The sequence below is a fragment of the Mya arenaria genome, chromosome 7, assembly GCF_026914265.1.
Source record: "Mya arenaria isolate MELC-2E11 chromosome 7, ASM2691426v1".
NCBI classification, from domain to species: Eukaryota; Metazoa; Mollusca; class Bivalvia; order Myida; family Myidae; genus Mya; species Mya arenaria.
This window is the reverse complement of record NC_069128.1, coordinates 11,702,550-11,719,752: the sequence shown is the minus strand read 5'-3', so window position 1 is coordinate 11,719,752 and position 17,203 is coordinate 11,702,550. Positions and strand designations below refer to the sequence as shown.

The window sequence follows — 17,203 nt, the reverse complement described above, 5'->3', positions numbered from 1 at the left end:
GACCACGCCTGTGCAACCAACGGTATGCAACAGATAGACCACGCCTGTGCAACCAACGGTATGCAACAGATAGACCACGCCTGTGCAACCAACGTTATGCAACAGGAAGACCTCGCCTGTGCAACCAACGGTATGCAACAGGAAGACCACGCCTGTGCAACCAACGGTATGCAACAGACAGACCACGCCTGTGCAACCAACGGTATGCAACAGACAGACCACGCCTGTGCAACCAACGGTATGCAACAGACAGACTAAGCCTGTGCAACCAACGGTATGCAACAACGCCTGTGCAACGAACGGTATGCAACAGACAGACCACGCCTGTGCAACCAACGGTATGCAACAGATAGACCAAACCTGTGCAACCAACGGTATGCAACAGAAAGACCACGTATTTTGTAAGAAAAAACAACATTATAAAACAATCGACCACGCCTGTGCGACGAATGGTACGCAATAGATAGACCATTTTGTAATAAAAAAAACCAACAATAGGAAATAAATAGAGCACGGTTGTTTAAAGTAACCACGCCTGTACAACAGATATACCGCGCCCAACTATGGTTACCTCTTTCCCACCATGTCTGTAGCCATACCCCAGGAACCAGGCCGGTATTGAGATAAGGGACCCGGTTACGATAAGCCACCAGATGACGTCAGCCCACACGGGAAACACTTCCGGGTTTGCGAAATGCTTTGTCTCGTATTGTATAGACCTGAACAAAATCACAGCCTGAAAAGGGTAAAAAATACATTTACTTTACATCATCCGGGTGTACGTACGGATGCTTTGGGGGTAGGGCCATTAGATTAAGGTGGTTATTTGGACATGTTTTCTAATTAAAAACCGACTAAAATTTGGGTTAAAGTGGTATTTTCTTAAAAAAGAAAGAAACAAAACACAAAGTACCAAATGTTCGGGCGACCGCACGGTGCTGAACACGTCTTAAAAGTGAAACACATCCAAGTAATATTACATCGACGAAACCTGAATCGAACCTGTGACCTTTTGGTTTATTGGTAGCGTTTAAATATTATTTTTATGACCTTACATCCACCATTGATGTACGTAGCTCAAATGTTTGCGCTTTTTCAAATACATGCCATTCCTTTAAAAATATTAAACAATATTTTGAAGAAAGGTAATCCATTCTTATGTTGTAAAATAATATCTTCGAATCAGAAATCTACGAATATTAATATAGTTTCATCGAACAAAGTCATTACAAGTAGTCCTAGAGGCGTCAGACAGATCCACATTGGCGCGAAGTAGTAGAACATCACTCGTACAAATCCGGAATCTCCGATCATCATCTCGATATCGCGACGGAAACGAACGTAACCTGCCGAATAAAGCCGGAAACTTAGGGTTAAGAAGGGGAAAGTACTCTTGTGATTACTTTTATGAAATAACGACAACAGTTGATTCCCTTAAATATACACTAAAGGTCTTGATTATTTGATTTTTAAATCTATATTAAAATTCATTGTTTTGATAGTATTATTGTATTAATGTAACTGACTCCATAATCTTAGATTGTATTGAAATCAAGCGATATTATTCCAACCCCAAACGGAGAAAGAGAAAACGGGGCACACTTCGTCAACTATTAGAGCTTTAGTTATGAACGTTACTATACATACTGTCTCTGGCAACATGTGTACAAATTTCATTTGAATACCTTAAATCGTGTTTGAGATTGATGTCTTTGAACAACGACGAAGGTCACCGACAACACCACCAAGACTATCTCAATACGTCAATATTTTCTTTTCGAGAAACAGATCAAAATCATTTTTTAATAAAATATTTTTTTTTACAGTTAATGAGAACTATGACTATACTCTGGCGATAGGTATTATGCAAAATAACGTACCGTAGACGAAGATGATTGCCACTGTTTCAAAGAATCCGACAAACAACAAAGGGAAGCCGCCCGTCGAGTTGTCAACGATGTCTAGTAGATGGAAACCGGCCTGAAATATAGTTGAAGGTAAAAGATTAATGTACAGGGGCGGATCCAGGAATTGTGAGTGGGTGTAACTAAGGGGCATACACTTTTGACATTCGCCCAACTGTTAGAACCGTAATTTAAATGTTTTAAAATGTTGGCCATCTTGCCTAAAACAATTCAAAGGTAATATGAAGAGTTGTGTGAAGTTAGCTAAACATAAGACATTGGACATTGGACATTCAAAATCTAATGTTGTGCTAGCACGAGATTGGACATTGGGCAATCAAAAATGAAAGTCGTGCTGGCACGACATTGGACATTTGACATTCAAAAATGAAAGTCGTGCCAGCACGACATTCGATTTTGAATGTCCAATGTCCAATGTCATATGTTAAGCTGACTTCACACAGCTAATTTGAAGATATATTCTCTGTTATTTCTCTGTTATTTTCTCTAAAACTAAAACAGTTCTATAAAACCATTACTTAGTGGAAAATTTCTTATCTTCGAAGAAACAGCAATAAATGCTCAGCGTTATTATTCAAAATATAAATTATAGTCAAAATTGGTTTGCCTTCGCCCGCACCTGTTGAAACTTAAATAGAAATATTGAAGTTTTAATTTGCCCCTTTGCTCCTATTGGCCACGGCCCAAATCTGATGAACAAAAACACACATCTAAGTGCCTAAGAATGTGATCGATCGTACTGGCAACTCCAACAGAATGGCAACAGACCGCAAATGGCTAACCTTAATATCACGTTGCATTGCTATTTTTCACATAGTTAACATTAGGTCACATTAGCTTAGTTTAGCTTAAAGTGACACTTCCATTTAAAATCAATACATACATGTATACATGTATAACACACATACATTTTGAGTGTTTAACCTTTAACTACTTACTAAATAATGCATTTATGAAATATATTAATAACTGATAACAATAGTGTAAGGGTGTATTTCATAGCTGAAAACGCACATATTTTATATGACTGGTCGGTCCTAAAAGTTTACAGTGATCAACCATCGTCTAAAACACCTTGTTTTCTGCACATTTCTTTCAAAGGGTATCCTTCTTACGAACCATGTTTTCGACATTTATTTATCAATTTTGGTAAATCAAAACAATTATATTAATTGTGGTACATCTGATTTTGGAGCAAGAGGGCATCTTTAAACTATCTTACCTCGGTTACCATAGGCAGCCCTAGAAGAAAGCCAAGCAAACAGAAACATCCTCGGAAGGCGACAGTTCGTCCGCGGCCGCGCATCAACCACGGGAACTCATCTATAAGGCCCGTAAGAACGGTCTCTACGATTGAAAACTGAAAACAAGGAAATGAGGCCCGACACTAAAACAAATAATATATTGTATATTAGAAATTTCGTTGGCATATACATGCGTCTATAAATGTTTGATCACTCAAGTGGTATTACCCATAATATTAAATTTAAAACGGTATTGTGCTAAGACGCTAAATCGGTACATTACAACTTGCATAATTATTGAAATAATCATAGCCATAATCTTCTCACTTGAGAGCTGAATCCAAGCATGATCATCATTAGGAAGAACAGGATGGACCACAGCGGTGCAACCGGCATCTGTGACAGGGCTTCCGGGTACGCCACAAACGCTAGACCGGGACCTGTAACGTTAAAAAATCATCATCATCATCATCGTCATCGTCATCGTCATCGTCGTCGTCGTCGTCGTCGTCATCATCATCATCATCATCATCATCATCATCATCATCATCATCATCATCATCATCATCACCAACATCATCATCATCATCAACAGCAGCAGCAGCAACAGTAGCAGCAACAGCAGCAGTAACAGTAGTTTTAGAACTCGCAGCAGTAGCAGCTGTAGCAGCATAAGCACGCTGTCATCACCATTGTTACCATCACTTTAATAAGCTGCAGAACTTAAAACACCACCGCTATTATTGCCTTCATCATCTTCGATAACAACAACAACAACAACAACAACAACAACAACACCAACAACAACAACAACAACAATAGCAATTACAACAAGAACAACAATAACACAGTCAGCAGCATAATAACAAGTTCATTTATGGCTACGTTCTTCAATAAAAGTAAGTGTATGAGAACAGCTTGTTTTGACAATCATCGACTATCTATGTTATTTTGATTAATGTCAAATTCGTTTTAAACACTTTCAACAAAATAAATCACATCTTTCTCCTGATATTAATGATGATCTCCTACGACTTGATGATCATGAATTCCTGTTCCGAAAAGACAATTCTTGCCATTCGGGCGGTTTCTTAATTTATGTTTCGGCCTCCTTTAGACCTATGCGTAGGCTAGACTTAGAATTATATCTTTCCGAATCGCTTTGGGTAGAAATTAGATACAAGACTGAATGTTTCCTTATATGCTTATTATATCGCAATCATCATCTTAGAATTGAATTTTGGGACCGTGTTAATATTTGCCTTGAAAAGGCTTCTGACTTGTGTGAGAATATTATTCTTCTGGGTGACATTAACGAAGACCAGCTGAACCCCTCAAACCACAAATTTAAAGATACTATGCTACTTAATAATCTACATAATGTCATAAACACGCCGACTAGAGTAACGAATACTTCTCGTACTTTATTAGACCCTATCGCGGTATCAGAACATATTAGTGTCCTAAATTCAGGAGTTTCTGAAACTATTACACACATAAGTGATCATTTTTTGACATACGCATTCATCAAAAGTAATTTCGTATCAAATTCTTCAATTAAAAGAAAGGTATGGAACTATAAAAAAGCGGATTTTAACCAAATGAACGCTCTCATTTCAAGTACTGATTGGCGCATATTGAACGAGGACAGTATTGACGAAGCCTCAAATGAGTTCACTAATATTTTCATCAGAATAGCTGAAAGATGCATCCCAACTTACTTTGCAACTATACAAAATTAAGATAAGCCTTGGTACAACTCAGAAATTAGAAAACTATCACACAAGCGTGATAAGCTAAAGAAAAAAGCCACTTTATCGAACAAACCAGGCGATTAGTCCGAATATAAGAACATAAGGAACAAAGTTACTAATATGATAAAACATGCAAAGGAATTATTTTACAGTAACTTGGAAAATACAATGGTTGAGTCTAATAGTTCAAATCCGCGTTTATATTGGAAAACTGTTCGAATGCTTCTAAAAAAGAATGCAAGCAATGGAAACAGTATACCTCCGTTACACAACCCAGATAATTCGTATTCGTTTACTGACTTGGAAAAGGCAGATTCCCTGAACGATTATTTTGTTTCTATCTCTAGTGTTGACGATCTCAATGTTATTTTGCCGACGTTTAACCTAAAACCACGGAGCGAACTCAGTAATATATCTGTTACCGAAACCGAAATAAAAGATGTTATTGATAACCTCGATTCTAACAAAACTAGTGGTCCAGACGAAATAAGCCACAAAATGCTAAAAGCAACCTCATCTTCAGTATGCACTCCTCTCTGTATTCTCTTCAATAGATCTCTAACTGAATGTTCTTACCCCACAAAATGGAAACTCGCAAACGTTATGCCTCTATTCAAAAAGGCGATAGTACCTGTTTATCCATTTATAGACCTATATCTCTGATTAGTTGCGTAGGAAAGATATTGGAACGTATCGTTTTCAAACACGCATATAACTATATGCATCATAACAATCTTATTTTCAAAAATCAGTCAGGATTTGTACCTGGCCATTCTACAGCATATCAGCGTATTGATATCTACAATCAAATAAGCAAGTCATTCGATGATAAACTAGCAACTACCTTAGTCTTCTGTGACATATCCAGGGCATTTGATAGAGTTTGGCACCGCAAACTCATTTTCAAACTTAAACAGTATGGAATTACCGGTAATGTAATCAACTAGATATCCCATTACTTACAAAATCGAAGTCAACAAGTGTTCATTGGCACATCCTTTTCCCAGTTTAAACCCATTACAGCAGGTGTACCACAGGGCTCAGTATTGGGCCCTCTGCTCTTTCTCATATACGTTAATGACATAGCGGACGCACTACAAAGTACAACTCGACTTTTGCAGATGATTCCCTTGCTGTCTCGTCAGCTAGCACAGAATATATGGAGAATACTATAAATGCTGACATGCAAACCATTTCTGACTGGTCAAAACAATGGCTTGTTCAATTCAACCCATCAAAAACTCAAGCAATGTTTTGCGCACTGTCAAATAAACCGCGCCCACATCTTTTAGTTAATTCAACAACACTCACTTATTACGACACACACAAACACTTCTAAGTTCTGACGGAACCTGGCATCAACATATTGAAAACACAATTGCTTCTACAAAAAAGGTTCTTGGTTCAATGCAAGCTCTCAAATTTAAACTTCGTCGAAAATTTCTCAATCAAATTTATCTTTCCTACGAATATTATCAATCCTTGAATATGCTTCAGTAGTATGGGATAATTGTACTGAATATGAAAAAGAAACACTCGAGAAACTTCAATATGAGGCAGCTAGAATTGTTACAAGTCTTACTCGGTCTGTGTCAATTGCAAACTTGATTAAAGAAATTGGTTGGATTTCCTTATCGGATAGAAGAACAATGCAAAAACTCATCCTAGTCTATAAATATAAAAGTGGAGAACTACCATCTTATCTATCGCAGCTCTTCCCAATGACAGTAAATGACTCTAACCCTTATAATCTACGAAACAGTGAAAATTTAGTAACACTTAATAGGAGATTAGAAATCTACAGTCGTTCAACAATTCCTTCTGCCATCTCATTGTGGAAAAAACTCGATGTAGACACAAGACACTCGCCTTCACTCTCGTCTTTCAAGCGCAGTTTACAACAAAGGTTTAAAGGGCCTGATGTTCCATCGTTATTTGTCTGTGGAGAACGCCGCTGGTCGGTTTATCATGCACGCGTAAGAAATAACTGCAGTGATCTCAATTCAGACTTGTTTAATAATCACATTAGAGACTCTCTGTTATGTGGTCACTGTAATACTGAAGAAAATGCCGAACTTCTTTAACTGCTCACTATTTATAGTCGAAAGGCAGAGACTTTTTCGTAGCACTAGACAATTTCATCCTCTGAGCACTAACAAACTACTTTTCGGATCTTCTAACCTCTCTAATGATGATAATGTTGTAATATTTACGGAAGTGCACCACTTTATCAAGTACAGTAATCGCTTCTTAGACACTCCACAGTAAGCACAAGGAGCACTCCACCTCTCTCATCTTTCACTTTTTCTCTCTTGATATCTCTAGCTCTCTCTCTTCAATCTTATTTCTTGCACTTAGCTAAACTTCTACTTTATCTGTTATTATTTATTGCATTATACGATTTATTAATTAGAAATCTTTTGTATCGTAGTTATTTGACACATTATTATCATTCCTATTATAGTATATGAACATTACATAAATGCATGAAATATTACATTTAGTTTCATAGTTTATGTGACAACGTAATCATTTTTGCTTTTCATGTGACATTTTGGGAACGGGCCGTAACTGATGTTGGTAAAACTCGTGGCCCAATCCCTTTGCATGTCCTTTTTATATGAACGTAAGCTTTGTTACATTGCACTGTTTTCTGTTTCTTTGTTGTTATCATCATCATATAATGTGTGACTGTATTGTCATGCAATAAAATATGTTTAAACTAACAAAATTAATGCAATTTTACGAAAGTATATACCATCTACTGCGACGTCATCCACTGATACACCTTTCTGATGCGCCATAAACCCGAGGGTTGAGAAAATGACGAACCCGGCGAAGAAACTGGTCAAGCAGTTAATCACTGGTACCATAAGCGCGTCCCTGCAGGACAGTGAAAAGCATGATACTTAGTTAGGCAGTCATTGGAGAGTGACCACTGGTACCATAAGCGCGTCCCTATAGGACAATGACAAACATTATTCATAGTTAGGCAGTCATTAGAGAGTGACCACTGGTACCATAAGCGCGTCCCTATAGGACAATGACAAACATTATTCATAGTTAGACAGTCATTGAAGATTGACCACTGGTACCATAAGCGCGTCCCTACAGGACAATGACAAACATTATTCATAGTTAGGCAGTCATTAGAGAGTGACCACTGGTACCGTAAGTGCGTCCCTGCAGGACAGTGAAAAACATGATTCATGGTTAGACAGTCATAGTAGGGTGACCACTGGTACCATAAGCGTGTCCCTACAGGACAATGACAAACATGATTCATAGTAAGGCAGTCCTTGGAGAGTGACCACTGGTACCATAAACGCGTCCCCATTGGACAGTGAAAAACATGATTCATAGTAAGGCAGTCATTGGAGAGTGACCACTGGTACCATAAGCGTGTCCCTACAGGACAATGGCAAACATGATTCATAGTAAGACAGTCATTGGAGAGTGACCACTGGTACCATAAGCGCGTCCCTATTGGACAGTGAAAAACATGATTTATAGTTAGGCAGTCATTGAAGAGTGACCACTGGTACCATAAGCGCGTCCCTACAGGGCAGTGAAAAAAACATGATCCATAGTTAGACAGTCATTGAAGAGTGACCACTGGTACCATAAGCGCGTCCCTGCAGGAACATGACAAACATGATTCATAGTAAGACAGTCATTGGAGAGTGACCACTGGTACCATAAGCGCGTCCCTGCAGGGAAATGACAAACATGATTCATACTTAGACAGTCATTGGAGAGTGACCACTGGTACCATAAGCGCGTCCCTGCAGGAAAATGACAAACATGATTCATAGTTAGACAGTCATTGAAGAGTGACCACTGGTACCATAAGCGCGTCCCTGCAGGAAAATGACAAACATGATTCATAGTTAGACAGTCATTGGAGAGTGACCACTGGTACCATAAGCGCGTCCCTATAGGACAATGACAAACATTATTCATAGTTAGACAGTCATTGAAGATTGACCACTGGTACCATAAGCGCGTCCCTACAGGACAATGACAAACATTATTCATAGTTAGGCAGTCATTAGAGAGTGACCACTGGTACCGTAAGTGCGTCCCTGCAGGACAGTGAAAAACATGATTCATGGTTAGACAGTCATAGTAGGGTGACCACTGGTACCATAAGCGTGTCCCTACAGGACAATGACAAACATGATTCATAGTAAGGCAGTCCTTGGAGAGTGACCACTGGTACCATAAACGCGTCCCCATTGGACAGTGAAAAACATGATTCATAGTAAGGCAGTCATTGGAGAGTGACCACTGGTACCATAAGCGCGTCCCTATTGGACAGTGAAAAACATGATTTATAGTTAGGCAGTCATTGAAGAGTGACCACTGGTACCATAAGCGCGTCCCTACAGGGCAGTGAAAAAAACATGATCCATAGTTAGACAGTCATTGAAGAGTGACCACTGGTACCATAAGCGCGTCCCTGCAGGAAAATGACAAACATGATTCATAGTAAGACAGTCATTGGAGAGTGACCACTGGTACCATAAGCGCGTCCCTGCAGGGAAATGACAAACATGATTCATACTTAGACAGTCATTGGAGAGTGACCACTGGTACCATAAGCGCGTCCCTGCAGGAAAATGACAAACATGATTCATAGTTAGACAGTCATTGAAGAGTGACCACTGGTACCATAAGCGCGTCCCTGCAGGAAAATGACAAACATGATTCATAGTTAGACAGTCATTGGAGAGTGACCACTGGTACCATAAGCGCGTCCCTACAGGAAAATGACAAACATGATTCATAGTTAGACAGTCATTGAAGAGTGACCACTGGTACCATAAGCGTGTCCCTACAGGACAATGACAAACATGATTCATAGTTAGACAGTCATTGGAGAGTGACCACTGGTACCATAAGCGCGTCCCTACAGGAAAATGACAAACATGATTCATAGTTAGACAGTCATTGAAGAGTGACCACTGGTATCATAAGCGCGTCCCTACAGGACAATGACAAACATGATTCATAGATAGACAGTCTTAGAAGAGTGACCACTGGTACCATAAGCGTGTCCCTGCAGGACAATGACAAACATGATTCATAGTTAGACAGTCTTAGAAGAGTGACCACTGGTACCATAAGCGCGTCCCTGCAGGACAATGACAAACATGATTCATAGTTAGACAGTCTTAGAAGAGTGACCACTGGTACCATTAGCGCGTCCCTGCAGGAAAGTGAAAAACATGATTCATAGTTGGACAGTCACAGGGGGTGACCACTGGTATCATAAGCGCGTCCCTACAGGTAAATGAAAATATGATTCATAGTTAGAAAGTTATGGTAGAGTTATCACTGGTACCATAAGCGCGTCCCTGCAGGACAATGACCAACATGATTCATAGTTAGACAGTTATAGTAGAGTGACCATTGGTACCATAAGCGCGTCCATACGGGACAGTGAAAAACATGATTCATAGTTAGACAGTCATAGAAGAGTGACCACTGGTACCATGAACGCGTCCCTACAGGACAGTGAAAAACATGATTCATAGTTAGACAGTCATAGAAGAGTGACCACTGGTACCATAAGCGCGTCCCTATTGGACAGTGAAAAACATGATTCATAGCTAGACAGTCATAGAAGAGTGACCACTGGTACCATAAGCGTGTCCCTACAGGACAATGACAAACATGATTCATAGTTAGACAGTCATTGGAGAGTGACCACTGGTACCATAAACGCGTCCCTACAGGGCAATGACGAACATGATTCATAATTATGTTAAACAGTCGATGTAGAGTAATCAATGGAACCATTGGTCCGTTTCTACAGAATAGTGATACACATTATTAATAGAAAGCTTGAGGAAACAAAACATAAACAGATGAACGTTCCCGTTCGCTCTGCGGCTCTTATTAACATACCTGAGAACATTGTTGTTGAACTCATTGTAGCTTGCCATGGCAATGAGGCCGCCCGAACAGGCACTGAGCGAGAAGAAAATCTGTACAGCTGCATCCGACCACGCCTGCAATTGACATGTTCAAACTGTATCATCTTATACACCATGGTATTGGGTGTGAGTGGTCGTATGAAATGACCGCCTCTCACGAAAGAGGTTGTCAGATTAATCCAACCATTGTTGTTGTTTAGAGAGTGGTATAGGTGTCCGCCTCTAACTCATTAGGTTGTGTGATAGATCCTCTCCACGGTGAGGGTTGTCCGCCTCTCCCTAAAGTGGAGATGAATCCCTACCAATTTAAAAGTGGTCGAGTAGTACAGCTAACCTCTCTCACCCAAGATGCTATAGGTTTAATCCCTACCAGGATGAGAGTGGTTTTGGGTTCAATCCCTACTTGGTTAAGAGTGGTCGAGTTGTACAGTTCACCGCCTCTCACCAAAGAGGTTATGGGTTAGGGTGAGAGTGGTCGAGTGGTATAGGTGTCCACCTCGCACCGAGAGGTTTTGGGTTATATCCCAACGTGGAGTGAGAGTGGTCAAGTGCTAGAGGTGTCCGCCTCTCATCCAGATGTTGTGGGTTTACTCGCTACTAGGGTGAGAGTGGTCAAGTGGTATAGGTGTCCACCTCGCACCGAGAGGTTTTGGGTTATATCCCAACGTGGAGTGAGAGTGGTCGAGTGCTTGAGGTGTCCGCCTCTCATCCAGATGTTGTGGGTTTACTCGCTACTAGGGTGAGAGTGGTCGAGTGGTATAGCAGCCCTCCTCTCACTCAAGTGGACTCAAAAAGGATACCAGTACTGGTTTCTACCCAGGAAACGAACTCGATGGAGATATGTTATAGCTTTCAGCATTCATAACATAGATAAACGATTCAACACATCTTACATCAGCAGACGACAGTTTGTCAAGGTCCGGTGATAAATAGAAGTCCACGCCCATCTCATGACCGTCTAGAGTTACCGCCCTTACCAACAGAATCGTCAGGATGATGTAGGGAAAGATTGCCGTCACGTACACGACCTTGAAATAAAAAAAAATCAAATAAAGAAAGGGTTTAAAAAGGGAAAGCTATGTTATAATCACAACAATTAAAACGATTTCTAGAACCATGTGGTATATGCGATGAAGTTAAGCAACTGATTAAAGTGACACTCTTATTCAAATCAATACATACACATGTATAACAAACTTAAATTTTGTCTGATCAATTTTTAACTACTTACTAAACAATGCATTTATGGGATATATTAAATACTGATCACAAGGTTTTAAAGCTGCACTCTCACAGATATACCGATTTGACAATTTTTTTTTTGTCTTGGAAAGAGCAAAATTTGGCGGTTATATCTCTAAACCAGTGATCTTGGATTGCTGGCAAAAAATTAGATCGTAGATTTTCATATTTCCGTTCGAAAATGAATGTTTTATGGCTTAAACCGTTATTAACGGTTTAAGAAAAATGCATAAAACACCATTTTTTTAACTTAAATGTAAAAATCTGCGATCTTATTTTGTCAGCAGTTTTATATAACTGGTTTCCATGGATTCTCGCAAACGTTGGCTCGTTCCAAGACAAAAAATAAAAAAAGTTGTCAAAACATTCAATCTGTGAGAGTGCAGCTTTAACCGAGTATTTGATAGCTGAAAACGTAAAAATGTTAAACGATTGGTGAATGCTAAAAGATTAACTGTGATCTACTATAATCTTAAAAGGAAGAAATACCGTGTTTTATGCACCTTTCTTTCAAATTCAACCGGCTATTCTTCATAAGAACTATCGACAATTATTCATCCTTTTTTAATAATAAAACTAATTGTATTAGTTGTGGTAAATCTTATTTGGGAGTAAGAGTGCATCTTTAATGTAAATATTTAGCCGTAATCTAGAGTGTAACGTTATGATGTCCTATCCTGACCTCCACTCATGCTGTGAGCAACTTTGCAAAACTCTGTTATGTTTTACATGCTCGAGACAGGGTCGGGTACAGGATTTTACGTAAAAGGGGTAGCACCTTAGGGGCGTAACTTGCGGCGTGAGCCCCGTCACAAGGACCTCTAAGAACAGGCTCTTAACATGGAAATATGGGTTTTGAACATTTTGACTAATTTTTATCTAAAATGGTACACTTTGACAGATCCACCATATTGACATGAAAATTTATGTTGGACATTAATATCCGCTGTAAGGAATGATGAGGTTGTTTGACTTAAATCGACTTTGGAGTACAGCTATTCTGTTTATTACACACCATTCTTACACATACTTGTTGTTTGGCCTACCTTGCCCAGCGATTTAATGCCCCGGGTGAGCACGAGAAACACGATGGTCCAGGCGAGCAGAAGACATAGAGCCAGGTCCCAGCGGACACTTCCTGTATCCCCGAGACTGTCTGATAAGTGTAGAACTCGATTACTGAAAAGGTTGTGAAAGATTGTGTCATAACAGGGGCGGTTCCATGATTCGATGTTAGATGGGGCGTAACTTAGGTCCCCCATCCCCTCGCCCCAAGAACCGCTTACCCTCCGAATAAACAGGAAAAAATCACTCCATTTTAATAGACATACTGTTACGAAGTATAAATAAATTCTAGAGGAGAGACACTTGGTAAATTTGCTTTGATGGAGACAGTTTATATGACTGGCTGCCTTACTTGAAATAGTCCTCACTTGGGCTCCTCACGAGTTCTTTTCTGAAAGGGGTTTCGTTGAACTGTCTCACTGGAAGAAAATAGTATTGGTGCAAAAGATATAAAAATGTCAGCTTTATCATATACATCAACGAAAGCTCAATTTGCAAATTTAGTCGACTACAATTATCTAAAATCTTCGTAAACGTTACAAATGGTAACACATTGATTGGTCCTATTTCCTCAACTTTGTGTTTATTTTAAGAACTGACTTAAGTTCAATTCACATAAAAATGAAGTAAATAAGCGAAATTATGACACTAGGACTATTTCAATTTACGACTAAAATCGACTAAATATTTAATTTAAACGGCCCTAATGAATCTTGTATGACCATCAGACTATTTCATTTTACGACTTAAATTGACTAAAATCGTTATTGAAATGGCCCCTTTATTCTTGTATGACCATCAGACTATTATATTTTACGACTTAAATTGACTAAAATCGTTATTGAAATGGTCCCTTTATTCTTGTATGACCATCAGACTATTTCATTTTACGACTTAAATTGACTAAAATCGTTATTGAAATGGCCCCTTTATTCTTGTATGACCATCAGACTATTTCATTTTACGACTTAAATTGACTAAAATCGTTATTGAAATGGCCCCTTTATTCTTGTATGACCATCAGACTATTTCATTTTACGACTTAAATTGACTAAAATCGTTATTGAAATGGCCCCTTTATTCTTGTATGACCATCAGACTATTTCATTTTACGACTGAAATCGACTCAAATCTTTATTGAAACGTCCCCCAGGATAAATCTATCCATAAGACTTTTACAATTCACGAATAAATACTTTATAGAAAGAGGACTCAGGTATGACAACAGTTAAAATGTTAACCTTTTCTAAAAGTCTATATATTTATTCACGTTAGGAGATGAAGGTCAGAGCAAAATCAAGAAACTAATTTTTATGAAGCTCTATGATTTAAAAAAAACAACACTTTTTTAGATATTTCTCACACGCGTTGCACACATTCATACATACCACATTCAAGCCGAGTCATGTTCCAGGGGTCAGGGTCGGACGAGTTCATGTTGGGATCCCTACAATAACACGAGGCCCATGAATAGTCACTGCAGCTTGACCAAGGGAGCTCACTCGTCATACTCGCGAAGAAATAGTAGATGCAGACCGCGATGATGACGTTATAATAAAGGGAGATAAATGTTGAAACAATCACCATGGTAAACCCGAGACCTGGAAAAGTACAATCATCAAAATCACAGAGGAATATATTGACACCGTTTTTTCAATCTCATTTTTTTTTAAATAAAACGGAGAACGGAAAACGGACTATTAATTGTTTGCAATGTTTCTTTCAATAAATCAGGAAAAGATGCGAAAATACAATAATAACAATCTGAAAATATTGTCATATGGGATGATTCTTTGTTGGTCTCCCTTATTGCATGTCAAAAATTATAAACTACTTAGTGTCGAACATGTCTATGTTTTGGGGTTGGACGAATGTTGGAGGGGGTCCTTTTTCTTGTAGAGGTGTCCGTCACCCAATAGGGCGTGGGTGTTGGCCTAACAATTCAGAGGCAAATTTTAATAGTCACTCAAAACGAACACATGTACTGGTGGAAACTACCCAGGAATTTGACTCGACGGTGATTCATGCGAGCTTACAATTGAATTCTGAATTAAGTGATATCAATCGACATATATTCGAAGATATCCTTCCAAAGACGACGCTTGACCTGGGACGATTGTGTTTTATATTCACCCCAGACCTAGTTTTAGTTTAAATATATTCATGTTGCACCGAATGTGAATCAAGTCATAACAACAAAATGTTACTAACATCTACCGTTGACACGAAATAAGACGTGGGTGCAATATCTTGTCGCTTCGAAAATTGAAAAATCCAAAGGAAACCTACTCGTCGAGCTTGGTGACCACATACATGACTTACGTTGCCCAGTCTGAGAATCAAAAGCTAGACACCTTAGTGAAAAGCGATTGCTCTAACCAATGCGCTTACCGGACAAGCGTTAACCTACCTTTCATTGCAGGGTTGATTGCCCAGATCTTGATGGGTCCAAGGCTTGCAAACTGTCCAAAACTGAGCTCCATAAAAAACAAGGGGATACCCATAACCACCAGGCAGATGAAATAGGGAATGATGAAAGCCCCTGAAAGAAAAGGCATTTTGTCATCCTACTAACTCTCTTCCTACTAATTTTCCTCCTACTAACTCTCCTCCAACTAACTCTTCTCCTACTAGCTCTGATCCTATTAACTCTTTTCCTACTAGCTTTGATCATACTTACTCTCCTCCTACTAGCCCTGATCATACTAACTCTCCTCCTACTAATTCTCCTCCTTCTAGCTCTTCTCCTACTTACTCTTCTCCTACTAACTCTCCTCCTACTAGCTATTCTCCTACTAACTCTCCTTCTACTTACTTTCCTCACACTAATTCTCCTCTAACTAACTCTCCTTCTATTTACTCTCCTTCTTCTAGTTCTGATCCTACTAACTCTCCTCCTACTAATTCTGCTCCTACTTGCTCTTCTCCTTCTAACTCCCCTCCTTCTAATTTTCCTCTTACTAACTTTCGTCCTTCTTACTCTCCTCCTACTAATTTTCCTCCTACTAGCTCTGATTCTACTAACTCTGCTCCTACTAACTCTAATTCTAGCTCTCCATCTACTAACTCTCCTCCTACTAACTCTCCTACCAGCTCTCCTCCTACTAAATTAAATGATCCTCCAACTAACTCTCCTCCTGCTAACTCTCCAACTAGCTCTCCTCCTACAAATGATCCTCCTACTAACTCTCCTCCTGCTAACTACCCTGCTAACTCTAAAACTACTGTCTCTCCTTCTACTTACTCTCATCCTACTAACACTCCTACTTTCTCTCCTCCTACTAACTCTCCTCCTACTAACCTCCTCCTACGTACACTCCTACTTACTCTCCTCCTACTAACTCGCCTCCTACTAACCTCCTCCATTTCTGTAACAGAGGTAAGGGAACCTCCAAACATTTCCTAGCCCCACAGCGAAGCCGATCAAGGTCAGAATAAACTCCAGATGGCTGCCCCAGGCCGCTCTCTCTTTTACGGCCTTAAAAAACATTCAGTATTATTACTTTATAACTTCTGTCAACTTTCTAAAGCTTTTGATTATGTTTTCAGAGATAATCTTTGGTGTAAACTTATTAAGTTAGGACTTCGTGGAAAAAATATGTGATAAAATCAAATCTATGTATTCGTCCATTAAGTCTAGAGTTAATATTGTAATCAGCTGAGTGGAAAGTATGAATGTGAAGTAGGTGTCCGACAAGGAGAATCTTTATCTCGTTTTCTATTTTCTTTGTATTTAAATGATCTAGACTTTTTTTCCGTGAAAAAGATTTTGATGGCATTGACATAGAATCTTTTAAGCCTGTTCTTATCATGTATGCAGATGATATTGTTCTGTTAGCAAACACTGCAAACGAATTGCAAGATAGTCTAACTGTATTAAAAGAATATCGCGAACGATGGAAAACAGTTGTTAATACTGGAAAAACAAAAGTTATGATTTTTAGAAAAGGAAGAAGACTTCCGGCTAAGATATGTTATATTATAACGGAAATGGAATTCAGATTAACAATAAGTTTAATTATCAAGGAATT

General features: G+C 39.1%; 1 protein-coding gene across 2 annotated transcripts in view; it reads right to left on the bottom strand.

Moving 5' to 3' along the window:
* Window positions 1-17,203, bottom strand: part of LOC128240901 (sodium- and chloride-dependent glycine transporter 1-like) — a 39,721-nt gene that overhangs the window by 13,568 nt on the left and 8,950 nt on the right. For both annotated transcript variants that reach the window (XM_052957888.1, XM_052957887.1), the window contains exons 2-14: window positions 16,530-16,650; window positions 15,583-15,714; window positions 14,561-14,773; window positions 13,525-13,591; window positions 13,154-13,286; window positions 11,759-11,893; window positions 10,837-10,940; window positions 7,682-7,806; window positions 3,497-3,609; window positions 3,148-3,285; window positions 1,881-1,980; window positions 1,231-1,346; window positions 572-736 (exon numbers count right to left, since the gene is read on the bottom strand). In XM_052957888.1, the coding sequence (XP_052813848.1) occupies window positions 572-736; window positions 1,231-1,346; window positions 1,881-1,980; window positions 3,148-3,285; window positions 3,497-3,609; window positions 7,682-7,806; window positions 10,837-10,940; window positions 11,759-11,893; window positions 13,154-13,286; window positions 13,525-13,591; window positions 14,561-14,773; window positions 15,583-15,714; window positions 16,530-16,650 (1,662 nt within the window). The remainder of the gene's footprint in view (window positions 1-571; window positions 737-1,230; window positions 1,347-1,880; window positions 1,981-3,147; window positions 3,286-3,496; window positions 3,610-7,681; window positions 7,807-10,836; window positions 10,941-11,758; window positions 11,894-13,153; window positions 13,287-13,524; window positions 13,592-14,560; window positions 14,774-15,582; window positions 15,715-16,529; window positions 16,651-17,203) is intronic.